At 52.2% G+C, this 16,922-nt stretch overlaps 1 protein-coding gene across 1 annotated transcript in view; it reads right to left on the reverse strand.

The window, feature by feature from the left end:
* Positions 1 to 7,773: 7,773 nt before the first annotated feature.
* Positions 7,774 to 16,922, reverse strand: part of PLXNA2 (plexin A2) — a 196,427-nt gene continuing 187,278 nt past the window's right edge. Inside the window, exons 27-32 of the mRNA XM_067310519.1 lie at positions 15,961 to 16,060; positions 13,489 to 13,679; positions 12,651 to 12,820; positions 10,218 to 10,430; positions 9,783 to 9,933; positions 7,774 to 8,639 (exon numbers count right to left, since the gene is read on the reverse strand). Of these exons, the coding sequence (XP_067166620.1) occupies positions 8,544 to 8,639; positions 9,783 to 9,933; positions 10,218 to 10,430; positions 12,651 to 12,820; positions 13,489 to 13,679; positions 15,961 to 16,060 (921 nt within the window). The 3' untranslated portion in view covers positions 7,774 to 8,543. The remainder of the gene's footprint in view (positions 8,640 to 9,782; positions 9,934 to 10,217; positions 10,431 to 12,650; positions 12,821 to 13,488; positions 13,680 to 15,960; positions 16,061 to 16,922) is intronic.

Consider the following 16,922-nt stretch of genomic DNA (forward strand, 5'->3'; position numbering starts at 1 on the left):
CACCCATGGCCCAGAGTGAATTCCCATTACAAATGAGTTAGCCGCTTAGGTGTAACAGCACAGAGCATGTTTACTGGAATAAAAAGCAATAGGGTTTTTGTGTTTATTATTGCCATTTTAAGATAACTGTCTGATTAAATACGATTATATGTCACCCTCTAGCTAAGCATCCGCTGCAGAGAGAAGATGTTGGGATTTAAACAGGTCAAAATTAATACCACGCTTGTATTTGATAATTAAAAACGTCACCTCCATTAGCTCACCCTGATAACCGGGCTTGAAGAGCCGGCACCAGGCTGCCCGAGCCCTTCCGCTATCGGCAGAGCGAAGGCGAGCGGCGAGCGGCGGGGAGAGCCAGCGCAGCGCGGAGGGAGCGCAGCCGCGCACGGGCACGGCGCCGCCGCCGCCGGCCCGATAAATCCCAAACCCGCTTTTCCCGCAGCTCCTTCCAGAGCGGTCGTCTGCGGCCCTCGGCTTGCCTGCGCCGGCGCGGAGCCCAGAGCCCGCTGCCTTTTCTGCAGCCTTATTAAGCATCACTTGACCTTGTCAGGGCAGATAAAGCCCTGGGAAGCGCGCGCCAGACAAAATGTAATTCTAATTGAGTGTAGTTATTACATTAAATACATTAACAAGGCGCAGGTGAATGCAGATGACCCCATACTTAGTGCTTTTGGTTCACTTTGAAATGTCTTTTGGCTTTGTGGCGCCGGAAGGGTCCGTCGCCTCTCGAGGGCTGCGCATGGCGGGGACGCGCATCCCGCCGGCGGCCGCACGCTGGCCCCAACGTCCCTAGCAGCAGCGCCGGGCCGCGAGCGAGCCGGCCCAGCCTAACTCCTCGGCGTTTCGGGAGGTCTGCCCTCAAATATCCCACCCCTCCGCCTCCCCCGGCCTCTGGGAAAGCTCAGCTTGGGGAACCTCCACGCTCTGCATGTTTTCTCTTGGTATAAATTTAGGCTGGCCCAAGGCACAAGCTAAAACCAAGCTCCTCTTTCATTTCCCAGCCCCCAAAATCATGCAAAAATTCCCGCAGCGTTGCCCCGACCGTCCCCTGCGTCAGCACCGCGACAGCCGCGGCACGGCCAGCGCTGGGGCTGCTCTGCAGGGGTTAAAAGCCGCTGGTTTACAGGGGGAGACAGCAGGATGCGGCCCAGTTGCCTTTTCAAGGTTTACGTCAAGCTTTGCTCTCAATCTGAGGAAAATAAGATAAATTGAGCTGCCGGAGGAGCAGACTGTGTCACTAACGTGATGCATTTGCAATAGCTTCACGTCACCTTATTAGCGCCACACTAAAACGAGCGGACTCGGTGTCAAACGTCTGTGTAAAAACCACATCTTGGGGCAGCACCGAACTCCCTGCTGTGACCCGCAGTGTGTCGCGCCTTTGCCTTCTGCATTAGATTTATCCTCTTTAATACCTAATTAAAAAAGAAGAGTAAGACCCTTTAGAAAAAGCGGTAAGACCTCTTGTTCCAGATCCCCATGTTTCTTTTTTAATGCTTCCTTAAGGCTCTCCATTTTTCTGTCACTTACCATCATCCAGAGTAATTTTGGGCTGTTAGAGAAAGTTCATTGCTGTAATTGCAACCATATTGGTCATTAAAGTTGACAGACAGCTGTTGAAGGAGTCACTTGCTGGTTCCTGCTACTCGGCAGATGTCTCTCAGCGTTTGCTAAAATGCTAGCTTGAATTTATGAAAAGGAAGCAAATGCATTTTACCTCGAGGACCAATAATTTCAAGGAAGGAAAAACGCTAAGAACTCATCCCGACTTTCATCTACGAACAGCGTTTGCATCTCCTGCCCTGAGGAGCCAGGTCCCTAAGCGCACCCGGGACCCCGGGATGGCAGCAGCCTCTGCGGGAAGGCAGCTCTGCCCTGCTGCCTCTTGCCCACATGATCGGCTAGCAAGTCTCGCAGGACATTTCTGAGCTGAAGGACGCTTAGGGAAGATGATAAAACCTTGCACCGAAGGGTCTCCAGAAGCAGAGCGGGCTGCAAGGACGGCAGGAGCCTCCCCAGCTCGGGCTCCGCGGGGAAAGGCAGCTCAAATTTACCGTGCGCGTGATTCGGCCAGTAAAGATTTCTCACCGATACACCCAGCTTGTGCAATAAATGCCACCCACCGCGTGTTAGAAAATAAGGACACGCTCAGGAGATTTTCTTTTTTTAACCAGTAAACTTTATTTATATATAACAACAGTACAAAGTGAGTCCTTGCCTTGCAAAATAGGAGTGTTTCATATTTACAATAGGTACACAATAATATATTAGAATAATAACAAAACCCCCTTTTTTTTCCTTGGAACATTTTTAAATACTTAAACTTTCTTACATTTTTTCCACAACACTTGTAAAAACAACAAAAAAACCAGACAATCATCTTAAAAAAAATATACAATACAGAACTCCAGTGTGTCAAGTATAACGGGGAGGGGAAGGAGCCAGAGGACAGGAAGGTGGAAGGGGTAAGGACACAAATCAATTCATTCCCCCCCCAATGCACAAATCCCTTAAAACTGGCATTTATTTATTTTAAGGAGCGGGTCAGAAAAGATAAGAATCTGTTCCACGACTAATAACTCCACATTCTACAACCTCAGGGGTCTCGTTTTGGGGGATGCCAGAGATTTTAGTACCTGTGTATTCCCTTCCCCTTGCTGCTTCCCACCACTTCTCGTAACAGCCCCAAGGTGCCATTAAACATATAAACACTCATCAATATTAGAAGGATATTTCACTGCAGTATCGTCTGAACCCGTGAAATAATTTGGCAAAATCAGCTGATCAGTTCGTTTGCTTTTTGATGGCTCCTCTTCAAGGTGCGTCTTCCTTCTGCCCGGCCTGTGAGATGGACATGTCGGATGGAGAAGCTGCTGTGCAAACTCCCAAGCTCATTTGCAGCAGAGGCATGAAAAATCTCCAAGGAAAAGCCCTGCGGAGATTTCCAATTTGATCCGGCAGCCTCGGGCGCCCTGGTGCACTTTGGGATATCGTCCACCCTGCGGGATGCAACCTGAAAGCCTTACCAGCACCTTCCCACCCGCTGCAGGAACCTCCTCGTTACTATATTCCATTTTTACACGGAAAGAAAGGAAGGAATGGGCGACACGCAGGGAAACGGGGGTCTGGAGGGGTGAACACGGACACTTTAGCGTTCACAGCATGGACAAAGCACGTCCCACCGCGTTCGAACGGGGCAGCCGGAGCGGCGTCGGGGCAGCCCCAGCAGCAGCTGAGCAGGAGCGCTGCAGAAAAGCGGGGAAATTTAACTCAAAATCGGAGGCGTGCAGAGGGCGAAGGTCCTCGCCGCCAGGCAGACCTGCCGTCACGCGCCGCCGGGCGGACGGGCACCTTGAACGCCGACCAAGCCTTTTGCAAGAAGGAAACCGCGTTCGGAGGCTCCCCCCTCTTCCCCTGCAAAACTGATTTGAGTGACCTACGTGTAAATCGTGCAGCCAGGGCTGCTCAGCCCAGCGGAGCCTGAACGGCGGCATCTTTCGCCCAAATTACTTCCCCATCTAACCTCTAAATAAAAAAAAGAAAGCACCCGCCATGTCTGCGCCGAGCGCCGCCGCTGGCTCCGGGTCTCGCTGCAGACACGTTTGCTCCGTGGCTCCGGCTGCTCCCCGAGCAAGGAACTATGCACAGCACCGCCGCCCGCCGCGCCGCTGGCCTGGGCTTTACGGTAGAGGTGCAATTCGGGAATACGATGGCTGAAGCTTTGTGGCATTTTAATGCATCCTCGGTGTCGGCTATTCATCCTTCTCGGAACATTGTTTTTGCCTTCTCTCCAGGGTCCAGGCGCTAGTGAGCTTCCCCTGGGCTCCCAGCTTGCTCCAGTCAGCCTGGTCTAGCCTGGCGAGCCGAGTCCTCGTGACGGTGAGCTCCGACAGCGCCGGCGCCTGAACGGGGGATGGCCAGGGACGGGCTAAAGCGCCGCCGGGCTGCGGCCGGGGGCAAACGCGGCAGGCACCGGCTTTGACACGCACCTACCAGAGCCGCTCTCGGAGACGCTCCTCGTCTCTGCTGGCGGCTCAGGGCTTCTGGAAGCGAGACCTCGTGTGCGCACCACGACCGCCAAGTGAAGGAAGCCCTCCAGACCGCCAAATGAGGACTTCAGCGGCTCGCACAGTCACTCAGAGTTGGCAGCATGCAAAGACGCAACCCAAGAGTTTTAAGTCCTCTTGCTTTTGTCCTCGATGCACCCACCCAAATTGTTACACACGTTACGGTATTTTTTGGTGAAATCCATTTAAAGGTAGGCTAGATAATTTAAGTGGGGGTGGGTCACAAGGAGTTTAAGACAGTGTGTTGAAGGCACTGCTGTGATGAAGGGCTCGGTTGCCGCTGGCGCGGAGCGGCTGCCCTTGGTGTCCCTGTTCTGTCACAGCACCGAGGAGACCCTGCGGGGAAGGACTGCCATCCTACACATTCAAACCAGGTTCATTAGGTGGATAATCTTCCCCCCCCCCCCCATGACATACTCTGCCCAGGATGCTTCCTACCAGCAGCAAGGCTCTGCCCATAGCTTGCTTCTCCATGCTGGGTTCTCACGGTGGCTCCTGACGCAGCTGGATCCCACCAAGACTTCAGCAGTTTGGCTGTGCCGATCTCTCCTGCCTTCTTTCAAACACGGATTCATCCTCTGTGGCAAAGTGCGGACCGTGATGTCCATCCACATCCTCTGTACTTTGGTGGGCTGCAGCCCTGTGGTGCTCTACGGTGGGGCTTCATGCCGAGACAAGCTTGCTTATATGTTAGGCTCTTGTCTATGGGTTTTTAATAAAGGCTTTCAAGGTGGAGAAGCATTTGATTAGCACCTGGTTCCCCCTTGGAGTGGGTGCTTTGATAGCTCATGAGCAGAAGATTAAATGGAATTATTTAAGCAGTAACACCAGACAGAGAGATCCCAGAAAATGACGTCTCCCACTTTGATGTCAAAATACCTGAAACAAAGTGAACTGGAGAATCAAAACACCAAGCTGTTCCTCCCAGCCAGCTGTGCATGAAGAAGGGGGCAATGGGAGGGATGTGAAATCATTTCATCTAAGGCAAAGTCACTGCCCTCTCCTGACCAACCCCCGAGCCCAGTTTGCTGCAAGCGCAAAGAAAATTCCACGTGGAGATCTGAAGCTTCCCATTCCCAAAGGAGTAACTGAAAAGTCAGATGCAAACAGGGCAGCAGATTACAAGGGCTCTGTCCCAAAGGGATATGTTGCTTCACTCCATGTAACTGCCTGTAAAGATCTATAATTCATGTCAACCACCGTAAGCAGACACTTGATAGATTATTTATAGGCCATCCCTTCCAGCCAGCAACGTGCCATTCCCTACACCATCCCTTTTAAAAGATGGAAGAATAGATGTTTCTGCCGCTTCCCTTGGGAGGCCAGTCGGAAGTTTAATAGTTTACTGCTTTGCAAAGCGCTCCTGTTGGTTTTTGTTTCCTCCTCTGCTCCGTTTCCTCCCACAACACACAAAAACCCACCCCGTCGCCCACCTCCTCTCCTCGGCGCTCGCGCCCGGCACACGGCGCCCTCGCTTTGCCACGCGGCACGCGGTCGGTTCTCTTGACCCTTGCTTGCAAGCCAACCCCACCGGCACGATGCAGATGTGCCACTAGGGCCACGTGGGGCACCTGCACCTACGGAGGACCTGGCGCCGGGACGTCAGCCTTTACCGAGGCAACGTGCCACGCTGGGGCACGTCAAAACGCTGCTTATCGGCTGCTCCTCGCCAGAAGACCAGGAGGAGGAAAATGGCTTAAAATCAGTTATGCAAAAGCCTTGCAAACTGGTGTGAAGAAGATCAGACACTGAGGTCCCGAGGCAGGTCGCGTGGCTGAGCCGGCACTGGCACCAGCATCCAGGCGATGGAAAGCAGGTCTTTGCTTTGGGCAGTATTCATGTTTTGTGAATCCTATGGAAAAAACTGTTCAGGTTAACATTTACAAGTGTTTGGCTACCATTGCCTTTGGGGGGGGTTCGGCGTACCATCGGAATTTGAGGAAGAATCTGAATAACCGGAGAATATGAATACTCAAAACAACGACCGTAACTGGAATATACATCTGGAAACCTTCACGTAAGCCAGATGCTGGGCCTTTGCGAATGACAGCAAGAGAAACCTGTAAAAAAATTAGATCTTCTGGGGGATTTCAAAACCTGACACTCGACAACCACCTGCGACGTCAGCAGCAAGGAGCGGGCAGGCGAGGAGCCGCCGCCGCCACGCTCGCCGCGGGGGTGCCAGCCTCTAACAGGACAGTCGCGACACGTCTACGTTTGCTGTCTTCGGAATTAGAGTCGCTGCGCAGGGAAAGGATCCCCGGGAAGGGGTTCTCCCGCTAACAGGCCGTACGTATTCCGCCCCGTTTCCTATATTCTCTCTTTTTGTGCCAGCGCCCTGCACATCTCAGTAAACCAGAGCCCTCCAGGTACAACGCACGGGCTGCTGTAAGTGTCAAGAGCTTCTTGCACGAGGTCAGTCGTCAGTATTTCTTCCAGACTATTAACAGGGCCCAGAGAACCTCACAGAAGTGGACTACCCAGAGCAAGAGGGCTGGCATGGCTTTTAGCGAACGGTAGTTAAAACGACAAGGTTCCTGAGTAGTTCTCTACATGCTGCTCCCCCCGTCGCTGGCTCCGCTCCTCACCACGCTCGAGCCCGGGAGCCGGCAGCCCTCGGGGTCGGCACGCGCGGGAGCCTCCGGCAAACGACACGCAGGCCCTTCTCACACCCTCTTCTCATTTTGGGACCGGCTGTCGATGCTCCCGGCCCGGCCCGGCCCTGCCGCGGGGAGCATCCCGCACACCGTGCCGGTGCCCGGCGCAGACGGCGTGAGCGGGGCCGAGCCCCGACGGCCGCTCGGCTCGCAGCCCGGATGCCTGGAGCATCACAGCCCAGGTGGAAACGGCACCGGCATCCCCGGGGCGGGCGGGCGGCACCGAGCACGCTGGCGCTGCTCTCGCCTCAGGCCTCATCACCGTGCCCTCCCCGCTGCGGCCTGCACAAATATCAATATTTATTACAGAGGGAAATATTTACAGGGGTCCTTCCCCTCCTGGCACTCTCCGAAGGGACACGGAAGCTTTGGCGTCTTGTACAGGAATAACACTCACGGACGTTAGTCTTGCGCTGGCCACGCGAGCACGGGCCGCGGCGGCCAGCGGGGACCGAATGCAACAAGGGGACGCTGAGACGGACACACGGACAGCACGTCTGCGGCACGCGGGGCGCTGCTCGGGATTCCCGCCGCCTAGGGCGAAGGGCTCGCTGCTCTCCCCAGCGGAGCCGACTCCTCTGCCTGGCCCAGGGCGGCACCGCGAACGCGGACGGGGAGAGGCAAACGGAGCCTGCTCTGATCTCGTCTGCGAGGCAAGCAGAAAAACAATAAATACGTCATCGCGCCAAGCCCAGGCTCTTCAAGTATCGCTCACTGTAAACATCGGGGTTTTGTTTGTTTTTACTGCACGAAATCAGATGGGGCTGCCGCAAGCCACCACCAACCCACCGGAACGCAACAAGGAACGCTTCGCCCCGGCTGCGCTCGGCTCGGAGCAGCCAGCCAAGCGGCTTCGCTCCCATTGTACCTGCGGAGAACTACAACGCGCCAACGTCAGCCGAACACCGCTGCCTTGGCGCCGCGCGCCACGACAGCCAGGCCGTTCTCCAGGAATACCGCAGCATCGCTGCGCCGGGGCCGGCGCCGGCTGAGGGGGAGTGGAAACGAAAAGGGGAAAGCGTTTAAAATCAGATCCTTCCTCATTCAACAGTAAATGGGATTTAAAAAATATATATATATATAGACACTATATAAATACATAGGTAAAGCTGGATTTCAAGACAGGTTGGATGAACTGATGGTTTTGCAGTTCAGGTAAAGTTCCTTCTAGTGCCTATAATTTACTCTGCCACTGAACCTTTTCCTGGCTAAACTGTTATCTTACTTGTGTAAAAAGGTTTGGTGCAAACTTGTGCTCATAGTTTTACAAGATCCCAGAACGAAGAAACTTTCCATTTTCCAAACTTTCCTATTGGCTTAAGAGTCCATTCGCAGAATGTCTGAGCCACATACCTCGGGAATCTCATGAAGACAGAAATTGGAATTGAGCTGTGTTGCCAGGATTATCTCTGTGGTCTCTGTGGTTTTTTGTTCTATTTATTTTTTTTCTTTTTCTTTTTTTTTTAAAAAAACCTTTAAATAAAGTTTTATTTCCTAATATACATCAAACAATTTTCATGCAAAGCAGCAGTCATGGAGACATCCAGACTTTCCAGGTTCCTTCTTTCCATGTATACTTGAAAAATTGATCCATCTTGATTTGATTTTGATTGAGATGCTTTGTCTGTTTCTTCCCTGTCTCTTCAAACTGCATTCTGTGTAATTTTGAACACAGCAAGTCCTTGGGCCAGTGTCTGCTCCCTCCAGAAAACACCTCGGTATTTATGTGTGTCCAGTGCCTTTCTCGCTTGTTCTTGCTCTTAGTTCCCGAGAGTCCTTGCAATACTCTGCTCTTCTCTGTGAGCACCACAGCCTTTCTTCAGCTCTCAATAGACATGGCACCAATAAGTTGTTCTACTTTGTATGCCAGACGCTGCCTACGTGCCTGTTCATCCTGCTCCAAAGCCCCGATGAGCTGGTACCAAAAAAAAAGGGGTGGGGGGGGAGAGAAAGAAGAAAAAGAAGTCAGCGCAAGAGAGGGGGTGGATAGAGCTGGGCGTGCATTCAGAAAGACGTGAGCTTCTCAAAATGGGCATGAGTGGGACAGATAGAGACTCAGTAAAAAGCACCAGATAAATCCAGCCGTGATGGCACCATGGGAAGATTTCTCGGACGGGTGTAGCGTACAGTACTGGCACTAGCAATGCCTAGTATTTCCTTGGGCGACAGAGTAGCAACAGACAGTTAATGACTTTGGGACAGTGCAATACCGACAAACCTTTCTCTGGTTCAAGATTTCCTTCCAGCCAGGTTGCACACAACATTCAGTTGCTGAGGTTTTGCAGTTACAATAAATCCCTTCCCTTAGCCTTGCTCCAACAAAGAAACTTAAATAATAAATGGCAAAGCAAAGCGGCGAGTGCTGTGCCATTCCACAGTCATGCTGATTTATTTGTTGGACTGTTCAGTGCACATTACCAGCACGACGCAGTCGTTCCCACTCTTGTACCTTGGACTCTACATTTCCTGTCTCATTTAGCATGAAAGTTATGAGATTTTAGACCCTAATCGGAAAATGGTTGTAGCATTGTATCACAAATGCATACATGCAATTAAATGACAAAAACCTTCCTTTTAATGGATGTAATTGCAAAATAGGTTCTTCTTACACTGAAATGAAGGGGTGGAACAGATGGCGAGAACTTGGTTTCAAGTGATGCATTCATTAAAGGAGCTCATGCTGCCAGGAATTTTTTGCAAATAGGAGTCTGCATCACTGCAACATGGGATTTGTGCCACACTGTTCCCAAAAGACGTGGATGCTTCTGGGGAGGTTCACTGGGTCATGACGATTTTCTACTGCATTTAGGAGTGGGCTGCGCTGGGGAAATGCCAAGGCTGAGGAATTCAGTTGCTCACACAGTATTTTAGCTCTCCAGTCTCCTGGGAAGTGCGTTACTGGCATGGCCAGGACCCAAACCTCTTTGCGCATGAACAGAACAGATATGGGCAGCAGGGATGCAAGCGATGGCCATGCTGCAGTGAGAGTCCTCTCTCACACCGTGCATGCCATGAAGATGGCACGGACTCTGCAGCCCATAGCCAGAGAGACACTCACCTCTTCACTGTACTTGCTGACATAGGAGTAGATCTCGTTGAGCGCGCTCAGCATGTTGAACTCGGCAGAGTGCAGGCGCGACTGCTCCGCGAGGTAGGCGTTCATATCCTGGTCGCTGATGGCTGGGAGCTTGGCAATGTCTGCATAATACCTGCGAGAATAAAAGGCAAAGGGGAGCCCATGAGAAACACGGAGGCTCAAAATGCCCCTCTTCTCTTTGGGATTTAACCTCTGACTGGGTGCTGAAAGTAAGAGCAGCAAGGCTGGGCAGTGCTGAGCTGTGCCACTGGAAGAGCCAGCGCTGGTGCACCACCCACCCCTCCATCAAGAGCAAAGCTGCCACTCTGGAGCGACTCGGCCCAGGGAAGGTGGCAGGAACAGAGCGCACCAGCCAGCCACGCACGCACGCGGCTCCCACCCCGTGCTGACGCTCACCTTTCCACCCAGCTCTTGTAGCTGGGGATGTCCTTGGCGTAGAGCAGCTTGTTGGAGGGGGAGTCCTTGCCCAGGCGGTGCTCTGAGGTGGAGCACGAATCCATGAAGGTCTGAGCCACAACCGAGAGGCAGGCATCCGTGATGCTGCCTTTGTGGATATCGAACACGAACTGGGGGTTTTTGATTACATTCACCCAGAAGCGGAGAGGAAGGCTGTAGGGAAATCGAAAAACAAAATTAATGTTAAGTCAACAAGTAAGAACAGTCACTTTGCGTGTTTTCCGCGCGCAGGTGGAGCGGTGGGCAGCGGAGGAGCCCAGGCAGGAGCGGGGCCGGCTCTGCCACGCACGGGGCAGGCTGTCCTTTCAAGGCTGTGCGGAGCTGTGTGTGCTGGTGCTGACGAGAGGCTCCACCAGGAGTCCATTAAACGGAGTTCATTAACACGAGAGTCTGTTGTGCAGGGCTGAGCCGGGGGCAGAGATGCTGCCGGAGTCCACGTTAATCATCTGCTGCCTGGCCGTACTGCAGTCCATCATGGGGAAGCAGTGCAGCAGGCATCAGAGGCTTTGTCCCCAAATCCCGAGGCCTTTGCAATCAAAGGGGAATTATTATTCCTTTTTTCTTTGGCTGTATAGCAGGATCAAAAAAACAGCTGCTGCTTTCTATTACCTTTCAAGTCTCAACTCTCTCTATCCAGCTAGCTGCACCGAAGGCTTCAGCCTTAACTCTTACAACACCGCAGGCAAACAGCCCTGCCACCTCTTGCACTTCCACCAGCGTTGGTCCCACCTGCCTTCTGCTTCCCAGCAAACACTTCCCTTTCCAGGGGTGCTGCACGACCCCACTCGTTGCCCCCCAGCCCCGAAACGTGCTCCGTTTGAAGCGCCCCTTCCCAGCTCCCAAACCTTCCTGCTGCTTTCCCAACAGCGGTGATCCTACAACCCAGCTGGCCAAGCTCGAGGCACTCGTCCAGCGGGTCGGCGGCTGCAACGCCGCTGCTCGACGCGGGGCACATACAGCGGCCTCTTCCCGTTGCGGGAGCCAGAAGCCAGTGAGCCTCTTACCACTCGCTCCGCTTAATACCTGGGAAAAGTCACCGTGCTCCCCCCACCTCATTTCCCCAGACCCCAGCGCTCAGGTGCCTCCCGGGACACGCAGGCACCAGCCGGTCTCCAGAGGACCAGCTGAAGCCCTACCAAAGTGCTCCGCACAGCAGTTAGCTTGGAGCCTGACGTTTTCACCTTCTCCTGATGCCATCCTTGACCCTCGGTAGAGATGGACAATACCAGGCTCCATATGGTCTGACGGCTCCGGCAGAATAATCTCTGCTGTTTGGCACATTCTTTTTTATACCTTTAAGAAGTGTCATCTATATTTGTGATTCAAGCATTTTTATCCTAATAACTCCTTCTCTTCTAAGGCTTTCAATAAATTGTTTTTAGCTTCCCACAGTCTTAGCAGGGAATCCAGCTTTTGCAGACGTGATGATTAGAGGCTTTTTAAACCATGAGGGACTGGGGGGAGAATACAAAGTCCTCAGGGAGCAACCATTTGTTGTGCTTTTTTTTCCTGCCTCACAGAGGTAAATTTCTAACCCATGGAGCTTTTAATCCTAAAATAACAGCAGCGGCAGAGACGTAGCAGCTCCCATTGTTTGCAGAACGCTGAGCTGAGCTGCCGTTGGAGTCGGTTGCACACGGTGCCGGCTCCTTTCCCCCTTCCCGCCACCTCCTCTCCCTGCCCAGAGGCCCCAGAAGCTCCAGGAGAGTTTTGGGAAGGGGCAGCTCCGATCCCTCCGAGCACACGCTGACCCCCCCCCACAACAGTGAGATGCATGCAAGGAAAGGCAGGGAGCCCCCGTCCTGGGAGCGACCAGCTCTGTGCAACCAGGGATTGCCGGAGCCCACCGTTCCCTCGTGGTTCACGGGTAGGAACAGAGGGGTGGATGTAAGCCGTGGACGGGGACTCAGGAACCGAGCTCAGCTCCCAGCTCTGACCCAGACCGTCTCTACTCCTGCACTGTCCAAAGGAAAGCGGCGCAGGGGACTCTGAGGCAGCAGGTCTCGGGTTAACCCAGCACCCATGCTCCAGCTCGTGCGTGGAAGGGGATGGTGCAAATCAGACTCAAGCCCCACGTCACATCTGCACGGGCACTAGGGCAGCACAGGTGCCGCTTGAAGAGCATTAGCACGGCTCGTGCAGGGGAGTCGCAGGGTGCGTGAAGGTGTGCTCATGCCGTGTCTGCTTAAGGAACAAATGAAGGGACCTAACGGCACCTATCTATTTCCTGAGGTTTATTTCATTTTTTGATGCTACGGAACTCTTGTCTCCAGCCCTTCCCAAAGCTCTGCCCCCATCTCTTCTGTACCAGGACACGGATAACTGCTCAATAGCCAAGTCTGTCCCCTCTCCGCTCCCCTCCTCCATGCTTACCAATTGCTCTTCCATGTGTGGCGCACATCTGTGTCATGGATGCCATGCTTATCTGCTTGCTCGTCCAGGAAATCGAACATGTACTTTATGGCCAGCGGGAGCGCGCTGCCTCGGTGCACAGTGCTGAACAACGTCTCAAACAAGTCGTCCACAAATTTCTGCAGTGTACCCTAATGGGAGCAGCAAGCAACAAGGTGAAGGGCGGGACGTACACACGCTTGGCTAAACAGCAATGGCAGGAGGGACGCCAGATGGTGTTACTAGCTCTGCGCAGCCCCACAGACGTATAGCTACGGATCCCGCAGGAATTGGTGAGGTCTCCTTCTTTAGTAACGCTGACTGCACCGTGCAAGGGCTCTGGGGTAATATTCTGGGCTGTAGATACTCATGGCTGCACTTGCTCTTTATTTCTAAGGTGAAATACAGTTTCTTGCGCTTTCCGAATCAAACCTGTGCTATCTACGGTGACGAACGCACACTGAAAGGCAGGAGGACCTTCTCTGGCAGAGGAAGCTGGTAATTTACAGGCACTGTGGTGTCTTTCCAACTCAGAGTTTTAATACCTCGGAAAGGAATGAAGCATTACAGCTATAACATTAACATATAACTGTAACCGTAAGGTTGCAGTATTAGGAAACCAGGGCCGTTTCTGTCTCTGTACCAGTGTGCCCTGGCGCAGGACACACGCAACCCCTGGGAGGTCAGGATGCAGAGCAGGCACGATCCCTGACCGGGAGGTGAGCTTCCCTAATGAACACATAAGACTAATCAAGGGCCAGCAGGGCACCAAGGGCATCTCTATACATTTCCCAAGCAAATGTTAGTGTAAGGCAGTTACCTTTGTAGCTAATAACCTAGTCAGGTAGATCTCAGACACCATCTTACTGCCCCGGTCCCCTTCCTTCTGGTCTCCATGGTCATGGTTTTTAACTAAGTGCCAGACTTTGACCCCGCTCTCCAGGTCCGGGGTGATCATGGGAGCCCTGGAGCGCAGGCTGTCCGGGCTGCCCGTGTACCGGAAGGTGGAGTCTGGAAGACAGGAGAAGAAGTCAGCCATACTCAAAGGAAGCACTTTTTCTCATTCGCCTGCCCCTTCTCAGTGACGCCATCATGCTCATTAATGCCAAAATCATGGAGTCCCTTAGCCTCAAGCCTTTCTCTTCTCTCACTCAGATGTAGAACTTTTCCTAAGTCATTCACATCCTTTGCTTACGTGAGCAGAAACAGTACAGTTCTGCAGAAGATCCCTCCACGAGTTACAACTCATGGACGCTAACCCTACGCATGAAAGTCTGCAGCATCAGAGGCTTGATGTGGGTATTGTGTAACTAATAACAAGCTGCCGAACACAACCAGCGCAAAGGGCAGAAACCGCGAGTGGCGAAAGCAGCAGTTCTGTTCCTGAGGCTTTCATCAGAGCAACAAAAGATCAAGCCAAGTGCTGACTGCAGACCAAGCTGCAGGCCAGCAACACATCCTCTCCCGGTTGTTTCATCCTCTGGGCTGGAGGGGATGCGCTTCCCGCTGAGCTCCCTGCTCCTGCCCTCCTCGCCGGCCAGAGAGGGCAAGTTCCAAGCGGAGGAGCCGTAGGCTTCTCCCGTAATTGCTCTAGAAGCTATGGAGTGATGTGGGATATATTTAACTTCCCAAAGAACGTGCCTCCCTGGGTCCAATCCACGATTCCTTCAAGCCCCAGACACGGGGCAGAACAGCTCGGCGAGGCCAGCACATAACAGTGCACTGTTCGCTTCTTCTCTCGCTAAATGTCTTTGTTCCCTGCGAACCTCCGGCATTTCCTCAGTTTAACCTTCCAGTTCGCTGCTCACCCTTCCCAGCAAGGGTAAGGGGATCAATCATAAATCAGCAGAAGGAAATACAGGAGTCATTACAAAACTAGCTAGATTTTCATCCCTGATTAAGGCTTAGATAAATGAGTATTCCAACTGATGTAATTAAGGAGAAAGACGGGGGACAGCTAGGGAAGCATCTAGTAGTTCTATTTTTAAACATAGCTCTGTACTGATATATAATGCAGAAAGTAAATAAGTATCTCATTTAAATTCTGTCTGCACAATTAGAAGTATTAATCTTAACATGAGCGATGATAATTCATATTTGTAGTTTGCAAAGGCTTTTCCACCTGACATAGATCAATGAGAACTTCAGACTCATGTTGTGTGACCCAGCTTGGATTCTTCCATCGCCTGAAGAGTGGGAAGCACTGGACACTCTTGGGTGCATTGCATTTCACAGTGAGAAACGGCCTTTTCTCTGATACACAGAGCCTGACACGGCTTTTGCCTAAAGACCCTCTTACCATTTGGATGGCTTTTCAGCACCCTTGCTTGAGAAAAAAATTATTCTGGGAGCTATAAACAAGACAAGGAGACAAGTTTGTCAGGAGAGCTCTCATTTGCAAAATATTGTGTAAAAAGAAAGATAATGAAAGATCAGTGTGCTAGAGAATTTTCCACTGCTACCTTTTATGGAAGCATATTATTACAATCATTGTGGATTTAGTGCTGTAAATGCACACCTGGCACCTAACAGACTCATTTATGCAATGTAAACTCTTTAGGGACCATCTGTAAAGTGCCTAACCACGCTATTATGCAAATAATGCATTCCCAGGTGTGCGAATCCTAACATGCTGAGTTACGATTGTTGTTACCCATTTTCGACCCATTAGCTAGGAATTCAGGATCTTCCTCTTAGAGGAGAAGCTGATGAGGGTCTTGGGCACTGCTCTCCTGTGCCCTGGGTACGTGAAAGGGGCACGAAGCCGGTGCTGTCCCGTGGTGGCAGCAGGGCTCAGGCAGCAGCGGACATCCAGCCCGTCAGCCAGAAGCCCTTCTCTCGGCTTTCCTAGGATGCACATTCCCAAAGGCCGCCCCGGTGTGCCTCGTTTTTCCTTCTCCCTCCTCTCAGCCTCTCTCGTCTTTCTGCTGTTCTGCTCTGAGGCGGAAAAGCCCTTGCAGAAAACCGGGAGCCAATGACACTTTTCTGGCAGGTCCGGCACACGTCCTTCCGTTCTGAGCAGCGGGAAGCGAGTGGTTCCGTGGAGGAAGCTGCTGCTGTTTATCCATCTACTTCCCTCGGGCGCTGCCCTCCCGTGCCAAAGGCAGCCTCGATCCCAGCCCCACCGGGACACTGCTGCTCTCAGTTAAAACCAGGGGACACCGCGAGCCGGCACCAACGCGCTTGCTCCTGCCTCGCTCCGGGCTGCCTCTGAAATGTTAAATGCAGCAACAGGAACGGCAGGTCGCTGTCTGTGAACCATAATTTCCCACCACTTAACTCCGCATCTTACCGTATCTACTGATAGACGTTCGGGATATGCTGGCGGAGGCAGGAATATTGTAGGAGGAGGTCTGTTTGGGAACGAGAGCCACCACCGAGCGGTCTGACACCTGGGCAGGCAAAGCGAGAGAAGGAAAGATCAGCAGGAGCCGCCTTCCGCCCCGAGGACACCGCTGCTTACGCAGCGAGCGGAGAGCAGCGACCCTCCGGGCCCCGCAAGGAGCTCAGAGGGGAAGAAGTCCTGCTGGTGCCCCTTGCCGTCTCACAGGAGAGAGGCACTCCCCGTCCGGTCGAACTCCGGAGTGGGCCAGGACTAGTTTAACAACAAGGGACGGAAGGAAAGGAGTGATAAATCAAAAGACATATTGAAGATGTTTTGGGTCGTTCTGATTTAAGATTATATTTTATCCAATAAAAATGGAAAATCTCAAGACCTGTTGTGATCCAATTAAAGTAACAATGCAGAGGGAATAAAACAGCTATAATAATGTTATGGACCATAAAACATTCCCATTAAACCATTTTTTATTTTAACAATTTTTATGAACTTTAAAAGTTTGATTTACAGCTGAACAAGTCATAAAGCCATCTTTAAGGTATTAAATTGTCGGGCTCTCTGTTACAGCAGAGAAGGAATTAAATGCTGGGAAGTCAAACTATAAATGAACATTAGTGCTAACAAGATTCTGTTGTAGTAGATTTTAGTAGCCATGTTTAATTTTTCCCTCCCTATAAATCTAATAGTCACTGGCAGTTTTTTAACTTATTTTGGTTAATTAGGGATGTGCAGGTTTGCAGGGAACAGACCTGGGCATCTTTCAGTTCTGCCCTCAGAGCCCCACACGCAGCGCGGCAGGAGAAGGGGAGGGAAAGCCGCCGGCTCCTGGGTTGACGCACCCCGGGGACGCGGCCAATGAATTACTTAAGAGGAACAACACAGAAGAAATGTCTCTTCATGCCAGAGAAATTGCT

This window comes from Apteryx mantelli, chromosome 25 (genome assembly GCF_036417845.1).
Source record: "Apteryx mantelli isolate bAptMan1 chromosome 25, bAptMan1.hap1, whole genome shotgun sequence".
Classification (NCBI taxonomy): Eukaryota; Metazoa; Chordata; class Aves; order Apterygiformes; family Apterygidae; genus Apteryx; species Apteryx mantelli.